Here is a 14,189-nt window from a genome sequence, read left to right as displayed (position 1 = left end):
CTAACAGAGGGGAAGATAAACTAACTCCAATATTTGGTTTTCATCTGCAATAACTTAGACTTGAAAGGCAGAGTCGTGGGCCTCAGTCACGCAACTCCAAATAAAGGTGTACTGCCTCTCAAACGTAGATCAGATAAAACAGAGAAAGAGATGCAACTAGATAACGGACAAATATATAAATGATTTGGATGTGAACGTAAGAGGCTTGGTTAATAAGTTTGCAGATGACACTACAACCAGCGATGTAGTGGACAGCAAAGAAGGTTACCTCAGAGTACAACAGGATCTTGATCAGATGGGCCAACGGGCTGATGTGTGGCAGATGGAATTTAAATTAGGTAAATGTGAGGTGCTGTATTTTGGAAAGGAAAGTCAGGGCAGGATTTAGACAGTTAATGGAAAGGTCTGGGGTGTGCGGGTTCATAGTTCCTCAAAAGTGGACTAGCAGGTAGAGAGGATGGTGAAGGAAGTGTTTGGTACGCTTGCCTTTATTGGTCAGTGTATTGAGTATAGGAGTTGGGAGGTCACGTTGCAGTCGTACAGGACATTGACTGGGCCACTTCTGGACTATTGAATGCAGTTCTGGTCTCCCTGCTAAAGGAACGATGTTGCAAAACTAGAAAGGGTTCAGAAAAAAATTAAAAGGATGTTGCCAGGGTTAGAGGGTTTGGGCTGTAGGGAGAGGTTGAATAGCCTGTTGCTGAGGGGTGAACTTATAGAGGTTTATAAAATCATGAGGGGTATGGATAGGGTAAATTATCAAGGTCTTTTCCCCATAGTAGGGGAGTCCAAAACTAGAGGGCATAAGTTTACGGTGAGAGGGAAAGATATAAAAGGGACCTAAGGGCACCTTTTTCACTCAGAGGATAGTGCGTTTCAGTAATGAGCTGGCAGAGAAAGTGGTGAATGCTGGTACAATTACAACACTTAAAAGGCATCTGGATGGGTATATGAATAGGAAGGGTTTACGGCCCAAATGCCGGCAAATGGGACTAGATTTATACAGGATGCCTGGTCGGCATGGATGAGCTGGACTGAAGGTTCTGTTTCCGTGCTGTATAATTCTATGACTCTGTGGCTCTGTATGGATACTCCATCTTCCAATAACTTACAAAAATAACTAACTGATATTGGTTTGCACAATGAAGCATTGAATAGGCTACTTCTCCATTTTGAAGCATACAATAGTTGCATTTAATGAAGACAGTGAAGGGGCCAATTGTTTTATCACCGATTAGTTCAGGGAAGCAATTAACCCAGTAAACAACCCAAAATGCATTGGAATTCTTGAAAGAGGTAACAGGCACGATTGATGTAGGGGAAGCAGTAGGTGTCATCAATACTTTTTAATCAGTCTGTGAAGAAATTTCATCATACATATTTGGAGTGAGGGCTGGACAGAGTCAAAAAATCACATGATATGAGGTTGTAGCCCAACCAATTAATTTAAAATCACAGGCTTTATGAGTGTTGCTGCCTTGTGAGGTGAAGCAGGAAAAGCTCTTGTGACTTTTAAAAGTTATGTGACTGTTAACTTTGTCCTAACTTGGAGGTAAGGGCACTAATACAATGGCTCTTCGAGCCCGTAGCTATGGATGTAATATATTTGGATTTCTGTAAAGTGTTTCATAAGTTACAACCTTTTCAGCTGCATGACAAGTTAAGAGTTCATGGTGTTGGAAGTCGTATACTGGTGTAGATAGTGTATCGGTTATCTAATAGATGCAGTGTTGTGATAAAAGGGGGCATTTTCAGAATGACAACCTCTGACTAGCGCAACTGCTTTGGCCACAACTGTTAACATTATACAGTAATAACTGAGCTGAGAAAAGTTAATGCACTGTCATCAAGCTTGCGGATTTGACAAAAATAGGTGGGAAGTCAAGTGGTGAGCAAAAATGGATGTTGAGAAATTGAGTGGACAAAACTTTGGCAGAATGACATAATGTGATGTTATACACTTTGGCAGGAAGACTAGATAAGCTGGATATCATTTAAATGGAGAAAGAAACAAAAGGCTACAGAACAGAGAGATTTGGGAGTGTTTATACAAATTGTAAAATACAAAAAGCTAGTATGCTTGGCCAGTGTTTAATAGGAAAGGCAAGTGGAATCTTGGCCTTAAGTTCAAAAAGAATAGAATATAAAAATGGGCAGGGGGGAAATTACACAAAACTGTGGTTGACCATAGTTGGAATATTGTAAACAGGAAATTTACCAAGATGTTGCCTGGTCTGTAGCAAAGGCCTAATGAGGAAAGGCTGAAGGACTTGGGTCTGTTCTCATTGGAGAGAAGGAGGCTAAGAGGAGATTTAATAGAGACATACAAGATGATCAGATGATTAGATAGAGTGGACAGTGAGCGTCTTTTTCCGAGGATGATGACATCGGCTTGTACAAGGGGGCATAGCTACAAATTGAGGGGTGATAGATTTAAGACAGATGTCAGAGGCAGGTTCTTTACTCAGAGGGTGGTAAGGGCATGGAGTGCCCTACCTGCCAATTTAGTTAACTCAGCCACATTAGGGGCATTTAAACAGTCCTTGGATAAGCAAATGGATGATGATGGGATAGTGTAGGGGGATGGGCTTAGATTAGTTTACAGGTCGATGCAACATCGAGGGCCGAAGGGCCTGTTCTGCGCTGTATTGTTCTATGTTCTATGTTCTATGTTCTATCTCCTTCCTTATCTAAGGGAAGACATTCTGGCATTGGAGACAGTCCGGAGAAGGTTCATAGGATGGTTCTGAGTATGAAAGGCCTGCCCTATGAGGTTTAGTCAAGTAAGTTGGGCTTGTACTCATTAGAGTTTAGCGATATGAGAGGTGACCTTTATTGAAATAATATTCTTAGAAGACTTGACAGCGCAGATGCAAAAATGTTGTTGCCACTTGTAAACATTCAGAGACAGATGAAGAGGAATTTCTCCTCTGAGGGTAGTGAATTATTTTACTGCAGAGGGCTGTAGAGACTGGGTCGTTAATTATATTTAAAGCTGAGATACAGATTTTTAATCAGTAAGAGAACCAAAGGTTATGCGGAAAAGGCAGGAAAGTAGAATTGAGGTGTACCAGATGAATTGTGATATCAGTAAAAGACAAAGCAGAATTGCTGGGCTGAATTGCCTACTTCTGTTCCTGCTTTTTTATGGTCTTAAAATGGAAGAAAGGCAGTCATTGTGTTGATGTCTGGAGCGTGGTTGGAGTTTAATGAGAAAATTCAAACTTGAGAGGTTAGATGTGGCTCTTTTGTGAGCAATCAAGGAGGGCTGTTTGGTTCCCCTCTTTTTAACTCTGCTCAATTAGTTGCAACAAATATTTTTACTTTATATTTTTCTCTTTATCTGACACACCTATCACACTAAAACTACATAAACTAGAGGATGGTTAGGTAGATTGGCCATGCTAAATTGCCCACAGTGTCCAGGGATGTGCAGGCTAATTAGTCATGGGAAATGCAGGGTTACAGAGACAGAAGAGGGAGTGGGTTTGGCTGGGGAAGCTTTTCAGAGGGCTGAATGGCCTGCTTCTATATTGTTGGGATTCTAGGATTCAAAGTTGAAGGAGACAGTTCCAAGGGTTTCCTCGAGGAAAAGAGAGTTGAGTTTTATTGCCTAATACTGTGCAAAGATAATAGACATCAAACACACATAAACACTAGTAAGCTTATAAAGAAGAGTGTGTCGATACAGACCGGATGGGAAAGGTAGTTACAGCTTATACTTATGAAGAGCTCTAAGTTGAGAGTCAATCGTTGTTCTTTAGACCAGTGTGGGAAGCATGCAGTTACGCTTGATTTGTCAGTGATTGGTGGTTTTTCCAAGTTGCTGTGTCACTGGCTCTGGTTTCTGAGATTGAGAGAGATAGGGAAAGAAAAGTTCAGGATCTTTGCTGTCATTGACGTTGTCTTCCTTGATTCTCGAAGCTTTCTGGGAATCTACATTTCCTTGCGGTTACTGAAGTTTTGTCATTGTTGGATTCCAACCTTTCTCAATATGTGAACTTATCAAACAAGTGTGAGTAAAACAAGAGGTGCTAATTTCTTGGTGCTCCACTAAATTTCATAAATCCTTTGGAAAATAATGTTTTATGTTCCATGTGGTTTGCCGAAACTTGTTAGGTCAACACAGCAGTTGATTTAGGCCAGTATGGTTTTTTCGAAAAGCCTCAGGTATTAAAGTTAAATAATGAAGGTTTAATATTGATTACAATCATGACAGTCTGCAGAGGAGTTAATCTTGCTTGTATTCTGCAAGACTGATAAGGAATGAAGGGATTATAACCATATGTGTAAATTAGAATTAGAATTATTGTCATATGTACTGAAGTACAGGAGTACAGTGAAAAGTGCACAAAGTTGCCATTCCCAGCACCATGTTGGGTACAAATGTACCTAGGTCCAAACTTTTAGGCACAAAATGGAAAAATAAAGAAATACAGTTAAAAGTTCAACATTACAGCCCTTCTATCTGCTGAATTTTACCAAAAGACAGATTGAACTGAATGTTCTGTTCTTGTTTTGTAACTTTGCTTCACTCTCTTTCTCTTTCCCCAAATTTTCTCCTGTTTTATTTACCTTTCCTGATTCCTTTTCCTGTCCATCTGGCATGTGGAGAGTTGCAGGATGTAATTATTTACTTTTCAGCCCGTATACATACTATATTTCTCACTTCTGATTGTTCGAGTTGAATGAAGCAGTAAGCACTTGGCCCCACATGGAGACTCATTGACATTCATGACCATTGAATCAAGGAAGAAAACAATGTCTGAAAACATGGTTAGACGTTTTAATGAACTGATGAGAAATTGCCTTTTCCTAACTCAAAGACGTTGCTGGGCATGTATGTCTGCAAGGGTGTTTACAGGAATGCACATTTTAAATAACAAACAAAAAGCATGGGGTCAAAATTTGTCGATTATACAAATTGTCTGTAACTGCTGCATATCAGGTTTCTTCTTAATTCTGTGCATATTTCGAATGTAACCAGAAACTGGGTCTTCACCATCTCACAGATGAACTTTTGAGTTTGTAATTAAATAGAATTAAAGGCTTATCACTGTGTATTAAATCATAAATAGAAGTTTCAGAAGTTTCATTTCAGCTGCATTCTTCAGTTCTCTGCCTGAAGACTGGCTTGATCAACAATACCATAATCTCCTCCATGGGTAGGGCATTGAGGTAGGGGTTGAATTGTTCCCCGTGAGAGTGGGAGAGAGTGCCATGCTACTGGCATCAATCTGATCCACACCAGCCATCCAACCAATGAAACCAACTGCACCCTAATGAGGAGCTCTCATTGCTGTGACAACATGCCAGTGCCACAAACAGTGATGCTAATGACTCCAATTTACATTCCCTCTCTGTAGCTGACCAGTGCTTCTCTTACAATTTGTTATTGGCTATGTTGGAAGGATTTACAGGCTGATACACAACCTGTTTGGCTATGTTTTGATCGCACCTTCCTTGACCATCAAGTTCCAGAGTGACAATTTGCTTGTCATCGAGGAAGAGTTGAGGACACTAGATCTGTTCATAATGAAGTTGAGAAGAACGAGGAGGGATTTGTTTGAAACTTACAGAATACTGAAAGACCTACTCTAAAACCTTAGAGACCTAGGTAGAGTGGATGTGAAGACTAGAATCTGAGGGCATAGCCTCATAGTGAAGGGATGACCATTTAGAACTGTGATGAGCAGCAATTCCTTCAGCCAGAGGGTGGTTAATCTGTGGCACACATTGCTGCAGAATGCAGTGCTGGCCACGTCATTGAGTGTATCTCAGGCAGAAATAGAAACGTTCATGATCAGTGAGGAGATCAGGGGTCACTGGGAGAAGCCTGGAGAATGAAGTTGAGAAACATATCAGCCATGATTGAATGGCAGAGCAGACCTGATGGGCTGAATAGCTTAATTCTACTCATTTTTCTTATTGCCTTACGGGCTTGAGCCTGAGGCTTCCAGCTCAGATGCTACCACTGTGCAATAGCATTTGCTTCAGCTGCATTATACCACTGTTAACCATCTTAATTCTGGTCCAGGTCAAATTTAAATATTGGCTCCTCACAGCAACATGAAATTAATTTAACGTAAAGTGAAGTGAGTATGTTTTTGAAATCATTAATTCTCCTTTTTCATAGATTCTCCAGGAGATGATGGATGAGATTGATTATGACCATGATGGTACAGTCTCCCTGGAAGAATGGATTCAGGGAGGAATGACCACAATCCCGCTTCTTGTTCTCTTGGGTCTGGAAACGGTGAGTTTTAAAATGACTCCACTGATTCCTTCAGCCAGAAATCCGTAATTTATAGAAAAGAAAGTTCCGAAAGTGGAATTTTACTTACTGTCCTCTCAGTATTGAAGTTATTAACTTTGTATTTTTTGCAGTGTTGCTACCTCTCTGATAGCTTGTCCAAAGGCCTTTACTTGTGTGTGATCCTTTACAGTGAATACAATTTGTTTAGATGTTACAGTTTAGATGAACGAGATTTGATCATCTTGAAACAACCAAGACCTGATGGAAATTGATAAAATTGTAGGTGTCAAAATATTTGAGTGCTTTCCTTGAGATTTTCTCAAAAGCTATTTCTTGCTTTTTGAAGGCTACATAGGAGTATTGAGGGATTCCTATTCATTCTCGCTAATTAATTTCTTAGGTGATGCAGTCACACAGTAACAGGACCTTCTACATTTGTATTATCAAATGGATCTTTGGTCTCCCATGGCAGTGGAATAAGAAGGATTCATCAATATCCTCAATAATTAGCAACCTTTATTAAACTTTAAGTTACACATGCGTAACATATAAGGAATGTATTAATGTTGTGAATACCATAGTATTCAAATTGGCATGATTCAACAGATGTAGTTTAGCACCAAGCATTTTTTAATCAAAGTAACTGAAGCTCTTCTGCACACAAAAAGCCATTGCTCAGAACACATCCTTCACAGACTGTTGACAACACCACAAATGCATTTCCACCACACATGCACACAGTTGAAAGATCCTAACCAGGCAGTTACCACACTTCTTGCAACAACTCAGGTTTACATTTAACAATTTGCATGGTGTTCTTTGCAAACAAATCAGCTATCATTTAGCTGAGTGGCAGAGTAAGCTGCAAGAACAAAATACTCTGCTCCTGTTCCTGTGCCCATCGGTCAGCAGACTTGCTCACCACACAGGCAGTAGAGGTGAATGGATCCTGTTTCATCCTGAATTCAAGACCTGTGCTTCCAGCTGAATTTTGCATTTTTCAGCCCAGTGAGCGCAACTGCAGTATGACAAAGGAAGTTCAGTTTTATCATCCTCTTCATAGTCAGAATATCCTTTATTGTCATGTATACTCCAGTACAGAAGTACAGTGAAAAGTTTCTACAATAGCCACCTTTAATGGTGCCAGCTTTAGGTACAAGTACCTGGTACAAAGTTTAGAGTAAAAATCTATAATGTTGCTACAGAGTTTAAAAAACATATAGATTAGCATGAAACAGTGAAAAATGTCCAGATGATAAGTGCCCATAAGTACTTGCGTTCCAGTCTGTGTCTGTAAGCACAAGGCCATGCTTCCTCCATGCTTTGCTGCCATTTTGTGACTCACCCATTCGCTCCCCCACTGCTGTTGGACGCTGCTCGCTCACCCCACTTCTCAACTGCACTCTCCAGGAAGGCTGGGGGTGGGGAGGGAAGAAAGGAAAAACTACGAAGAGGAGAAAAAGCAAAAAGGAATAGCGAGCAGAGGAGCTCTGACTGAAGCGTCCTACTCTGCCACCATCTAACAATGTGAGTATTTTTTGAAACATGTGGCCATCTGATCCTGAGGTGGAACTTGAACCTGGACACTACCACTGCATCACAAAACACCCGAGTGTTTCTGTCATTGGATAACTGCAGTGACAGGAGCAAAGGTGGGACCTCCTTGATTCATCTGTTAGCTGACTGAATCTAGTATACTGTTAAGAAAACCAATTTCCAACACTTTCAGTGTATTTTAAAAATACTTCCATTCATGAGATGTCGATGCAACTGGCATGGCTAGCATTTCATGACAAAACCTTATCACCCTGGAGAAAGTGATGATTAGCTGCCTTCTTTCTCTTAAATCTTAACTCTTGCAGCCTTTGACTTATAGAAACAACTTTGGTGTTGTTAGGAAGTGAGTTGCAGGACTTTAACCTAGCAGCAATGTAGGAACTGTAACATAATTCATTGAGATGGGAATATCAGGTTAGAGCAAGAGAGTGCTTTGGTTTTACATTTCGTATTAAGCACATTGAACTTGAATTAGCACTGGTTAAGTGGAGATTCAATGATTCTTTTGCTCTGTCCCAATAGCATTCTATTATTACAACCACAGAACAGCTTCATGAGTGCTATTTTAATTTCTGTCATCAGCAAAATACAATAACCTCATAGAATGACTTAATGGTTAATTGGGGGTAGGCATGGATTTTATCTCTGTTTCCTTTTCAGACCGTATGTTTCTTTGGAAGAAGCACTTTCTTCCTCAATCACATTTTTTTTTATGCGATGGGTAATTTTGTTTTTTTTTTCAAAATCTGTATTGTATGGAGAAGTTGGCAATGCACTGTTCTGTTTCACAATAGAACAATACTTCAAATGAAGTACAAAGTTTGGAAGTAGTTACATTGTTTTCCTGTGATCTATGTATAGTTTGTGCAGAGTACTGATAATATTGTTGTTTACTTATTGGCTGCATGATTATTCAAAACAGAATTAACACAAATATGGTACAAGTCATACTCATTACAGTGTACTCATCATCGTGAATCAATTCATTCAAAATGTACTGGTTGTCAGTGTCCAGTGTAGGGGTAGAGGTGTGATGAAGAACTGCTTGTTACAAAAAACGTCATTCTCTGAACATTGATTGCGTACCTTCTGTTTCCAATGTTCAATAATTTTAGTGATAAATGAAACTTGCATATAAAGTAAGGGAATCCTGATATATTTACAGCCAAAACGAAGCATATACCACATTACAGTATTAACTTGCAAGGGATTTCTGCTGGCTCATTCAATTATTAGCTTAATCAGAACCTACATTTTATTTCTGCAGCAGAACACCTGGAACATTGCATTTCGATATGAAATTTCATGTCAACAAACAATTCCCCCAATGTATTATACCTTGAAACTAACTAAACTAAGATCTGTTTTGGAATTAGCACTCCTAATTTTTTTTATTTGCACGTCTGGAGAAGCAGATATTGTGGTGGGGTGGGGGGGGGGGTCCCTGTCTTACGAACATCCAGTTTAGAAATGCTTGTGATGAATACGTTCTCATACAGGTCTGTAATTTTTAAAGATCTGACATACAAGTAGTTTCTGTACTTACAAACAACTCCTTTCTATTGTCCAGCATTGTGTTCCAACTCGCATACAAATTGACTTGTGAACAGGCTCAAAATGGAAACCTTTTAGAATCCAGCAATTGCCTGTTAGTTTGATATTGAGGCGGACAATCTATTTAGCAGTTTCAGCTGATGCAGGGGAAATTACTGTGTTTCCACCAAGAATGGATTGCTCAGGGCACACGATCAGTCTATAGGCAATCGGCTAATTGCGGTCACAATTTGAGGAACTCCTCATGTTCTATTTGTGGAGCAAACAATCACTCCTCCCCTGGCCCATCCCATCCAGACTTTTCATGGATGGTTGAAAGCCGAGACTTATGCCCCTCAACCACTCATTAGGTTGTGGTTAGTTTTTGCAGCCAGCAAGATCATAGCCTCACATCTCAATCAGTTTGTGTGGTGTGTGCATGTAGCCTCTTGTGGGTTTCACAAGAACGCAGGTTTTTTGTTGAGATCCTGTGTTGATGGGAATGCTTCTTTATATCAACTGGTCCTGTTGCTTGAGGGAGAGAGAGAGAGTCAGAAATCTTTGTTTCTCTTCTCCAGATAAACTTACACCCTCAAAACCTGCAAACTAATGATATCAAGAAGGCCTGGCCATGAGGCTCCTTGTTCAAGTACTCAAGGCCCCTGAGAAAATAGATTCCCTCATGGAAAATAAAATTGAGAAACATTATCTGTAACAAGAGCATACCAGTTCAATTTCAATTAACTAATCTGGGTAAAATATGAACTAATCACAAAAGAAGCCCATGGGAATGTGGATATAGTTACTCTCCAAGAATCCATCGCATGGACTTCTCTAGCCATTGAGAAGACAGTCCTAATGTCATATCATTGTAAGCAAGATGACAAGGCTTTCATCCAAGCTACCTATATTAAGAAAAGCTTTGCCAAAGAGCAGAAGATCTTAAGTCAGGTGCCCTAACTTCGTCTCCATTGAAGTCCACTTCCCAGCACAAATATCGACAAACAACCATGGTAATGTAGCCTGAAGCATACTCAACTATCTTTGACAACTTTCACAGTCAGCATCAAATGTCAGAAAGGCTCAACAACAAATTTTTTATGAAAATCATCATCAACAGTATCAGAACCTCAGTGGCTTGGCTATCCGTAATTACCCATAGGGCAGTTAAGAGTCAACAACATTGGTGTGGGACCTGGAGTCACATGTAGGCTGGAATGGAAATGGATGACACTTACATTCCCAGAGGACATTTGTCAACCAACAATCAGTAATGGTTTCGTGGTAATCGTTAGACTCTTCATTCCAGATTTTTATTGAAGTAAAATTCTATTATGTGCCGTGTCCCCAGAATATGACCTGGGGTCTCTAGATTAACAGCCCAGCGATAATGCCACTAGGCTGTCACCTTCCCATAACCTCGTGAGAAAGAACTGTCAGACTGGGCCTCATTGGGCCTGACGGACCTTCTTGGGCCTCTCAATGAGGGACATTTCAAGGTGGTTGGAAACAGTGGAGAAGATTGACTTCACCCTTCTGAGTTCAAAAGCTGTGGAAGCCCGATGCTGCCTAGCAGCAACTGAGCACCAACCACACAAGCAGCCCAGAAACAATCTGACACCTTTGCTACACATGTCTATATAAACTCTAAAATACTGGCCAGCAGAGAAGATACATGAGTGGTTAAAAAAAAACAACCCTGATGCAGTCTTTCAAGATGGCCTACAAGCAGACAAACTTCATAAGCTGTTACTGACAACTAAGTAAACAATGTTCAGATGGCAGCTATTGAGTATAGGAATTGGGACATCTTGTTGAGGATGTACAGGAAGATGGTGGCCCCACTTTGAGTACTGAGTACAGTTCTGGTGACCCTGCTATAGCAAAGTTATTAGGAAATTGAAGAGGGTTCAGAAAACATTTACCGGGATATTGCTGGGACTAGAGGGTTTGAATTATAGTTAAAGACTGGTTAGGCTGGGACTTTTATCATTGGATGTTGAGGATGTTGACCTTATTTATAAAATCATGAGGAACATTAATAGGATTGGAGAGTTCAAAACAAGGGGGCACATTTTTAAAGTGAGAGGTTGGAAGATTTAAAAAGGATTTGAGGGGCAACTTTTTCATCCGGAGGGTGGTTCAGATGTTTAGTAAACTGCTAAAAGTAGTGGCAGGTACAGTTACAGCATATAAGAGACAGTTGGGCAGGTACATGGATAGAAATGAATGAGGGATAGGAGTCACATGCAGGCAAGTGGAGCTAATTTAGTTTGGGAAATGAGGTCGGCATGGATAAGTTGGACCGAAGAGTTTATTTCTGTGCTATCTGACTAAGTCAGCAAAATGTTGATGGCATTCACTGAGAATTCCAACGCAATTTCAGAACACAGGAAGAAAGTGGCTCCCAAAACTGTTTGCCATTGCCCAAAGCAGAGCCACCATTCCAAATATCTGGCACAAATTCAGGATAGTGGTTATTGCTAAAGCCAGGGAACTCATTTGATCACCTATACAGCTACCAACCTGTCGCAATGTATACAGTCTGGAAATGTTTCCTGCTAAACAGACTGACTGTAACCCAGACGCTGCAATGCCCCACCAGCAGGCTGTCTTTCAACCAGGCTGAAACAGCTTTGAACAAGTCCTCACACTGAACTTGCCCATTGACGTTGATTTCTAGAAAAGCGAAAAGACTGGAATCAGCTTTTCCATCTCATCCAGTGCCTGTGACAGAGTGCAGACCTGTCCTTGAGAACTGTTCAGAATGCAAACATTCAGCTTCATCATCAGCGAGTGATAATAGGGTTGGTGTGTGCATCGACTGTGGTTGAACCAGCTGACCATGAATATTCAAAAATTTTCTCTACCAAGGATCAGCCCTCAGACAGTTTCTGTTTGATTGTATGTCTGCCTCACAGCACCAGGGACCCCAGGTTTGATTCCACCCTCGGGCAACTGTCTGTGTGGAGTTTACGCATTCTCCCCGTGTCTGCGTGGGTTTCTTCCGGGCACTCTGGTTTCCTCCTACAATCCAAAGTTGTGCAGGCTGGGTGGATTGGTCATACTAAATTGCCTGTAGTGTTCAGGAATGTATAGATTAAGGGATGGGTCTGGGTGGGATGCTCTGAGGGTCAGTGTGGGCTTGTTGGGCCAAAGTGCCTGTTTCCACACTGTAGGGAATCTATGAAAAGAGCTCAACGACATTGGGGAAAACATCCACGGAAACTTTAACTTCTCAGAAAGCTTACTTCAGAAAATGGAGACTTTGACAGGAACCTGCTAAGATTTGCCATTTCAGACTGTTACCTGAGCAACATGAAAGCCAGGGATGGACTTCAAATCTATTTGTGAGGTTGACCTCTAACATTCAACCCAGTGCTGTCACGCGTGTCGTTCACTGAACTGCCGGCAGTGCCTGCGGATCACCAGAAACAGCCCCAAGCTGACAATAAATAGCATACACAAATTGGGTGCTAACTTGCGCAGTGGACTTGCCATCCTTCCTACCCTTTCATTTGCACTGATAAAAACAGTGACAAGATCAAGTGAAAACATAGCTATCCACAAGCCATTTTAAAGCAGCTTTCTCAAACCACTTCTCTCTGCTCCTAAGTGTCTACAAACAGTGTCCCTTTTCTTTGTGGCAATATTATCTGAGATTGACACACAAGCAATGGAAACTGGTGTACGATTGCGACATGCTGTCAAGAGCAGTACTCCCTGTAAAGAAAACCAAAGATGTGGATACAATGTGTTAAATCTTCCTGATTCAATGAAAAGCAACTACCTAGCTTGTTTTGAAAGGCATCGATCCAGCAGAGACATTGAATATGAAAGTTAAGCATCTTGCTCAAAATAAACTGCACGACAAGCTACAGCCAACCAAATACGGCAGGAGTTAGCAATGAAAAGGATTGCCTGAAAACATTGACGTTGCATCTGTTGCTAGAAGTATATTGGACATACGGTGATGACATGACAACCAAAGAAAGCATCATATACAATGGAAATATTCACTAAGGAGATAAGAAGAAAAGAGATGTTGAAGAGCGCCTACGCAAACCTTCAAGAAGTTCAGGCTAAACAGAGGAAGGCAAGAGAAGTGTTCTCCTGTCCCAACCTGATCAATAAGCTTAAGACCCACAAGAACCCCAATGTTATTAACAAAGAGAAATGACACATGACTTTCCAGACAGACCATGGGTGAAGCTTGCAGTCGACTCTTCATTGTGTCAGCAACTGATTGTCCTGTCATCATCGACTAGCATTCTGATTACTGGGAGTTAGACCATGTGATTTCAATGACCCTAGTGAGATTGTAAAATCTCAAAGAACATTTTGGTCATTGTAGTTTCCATACATTGGAATGAGTGACAATGATTCCCAATTTGCAAGTGAAGAATTTAGTTGCCTCAAAACTTGAGAAATTCAACATCTATTGTCTCAACATTAACCTCAATTCAACAGCGGCAATGAAAATCACCAGAGAGACTGCAAAAATGTCAAACAAATCCAGCATAGATTTCCGTACAATGATGTGTGAGGTTAGGTGTACATCTACCGGAATGTATTTTAGTTCAAAGGCTAACGTTCCATACACCCAAAGTACTCTTCCAGTCCAATGGGGATACATATAAGTAGGGTCATGTATAGAACATACCGTAGCAATGAGGAAACAAAATTGGGTGAATGGTGGATAACAAAGTAATGGGCGATAAATATTTTTGGGCTGAAGGAACATTTGTATTGGAGTTGCTCAGCAGATGGTATTCGTCTCTTGCTTTTTCTGATGTGTATTAGTGATCTGCATCTTGATGTGCAGGAGACATTCTCAAAATGT

General features: G+C 40.7%; 1 protein-coding gene across 4 annotated transcripts in view; it reads left to right on the top strand.

Annotated features, from left to right (window-relative positions):
* Positions 1-14,189, top strand: part of dgkb (diacylglycerol kinase, beta) — a 752,355-nt gene that overhangs the window by 203,636 nt on the left and 534,530 nt on the right. For all 4 annotated transcript variants that reach the window (XM_048520589.2, XM_048520551.2, XM_048520559.2 and 1 more), the window contains exon 9: positions 6,137-6,256. In XM_048520589.2, coding sequence (XP_048376546.1) covers positions 6,137-6,256 — 120 coding nt within the window. The remainder of the gene's footprint in view (positions 1-6,136; positions 6,257-14,189) is intronic.

The sequence above is a fragment of the Stegostoma tigrinum genome, chromosome 2 (genome assembly GCF_030684315.1).
Source record: "Stegostoma tigrinum isolate sSteTig4 chromosome 2, sSteTig4.hap1, whole genome shotgun sequence".
NCBI classification, from domain to species: domain Eukaryota; kingdom Metazoa; phylum Chordata; class Chondrichthyes; order Orectolobiformes; family Stegostomatidae; genus Stegostoma; species Stegostoma tigrinum.
This window is presented reverse-complemented; position numbering and strand designations above follow the sequence as displayed.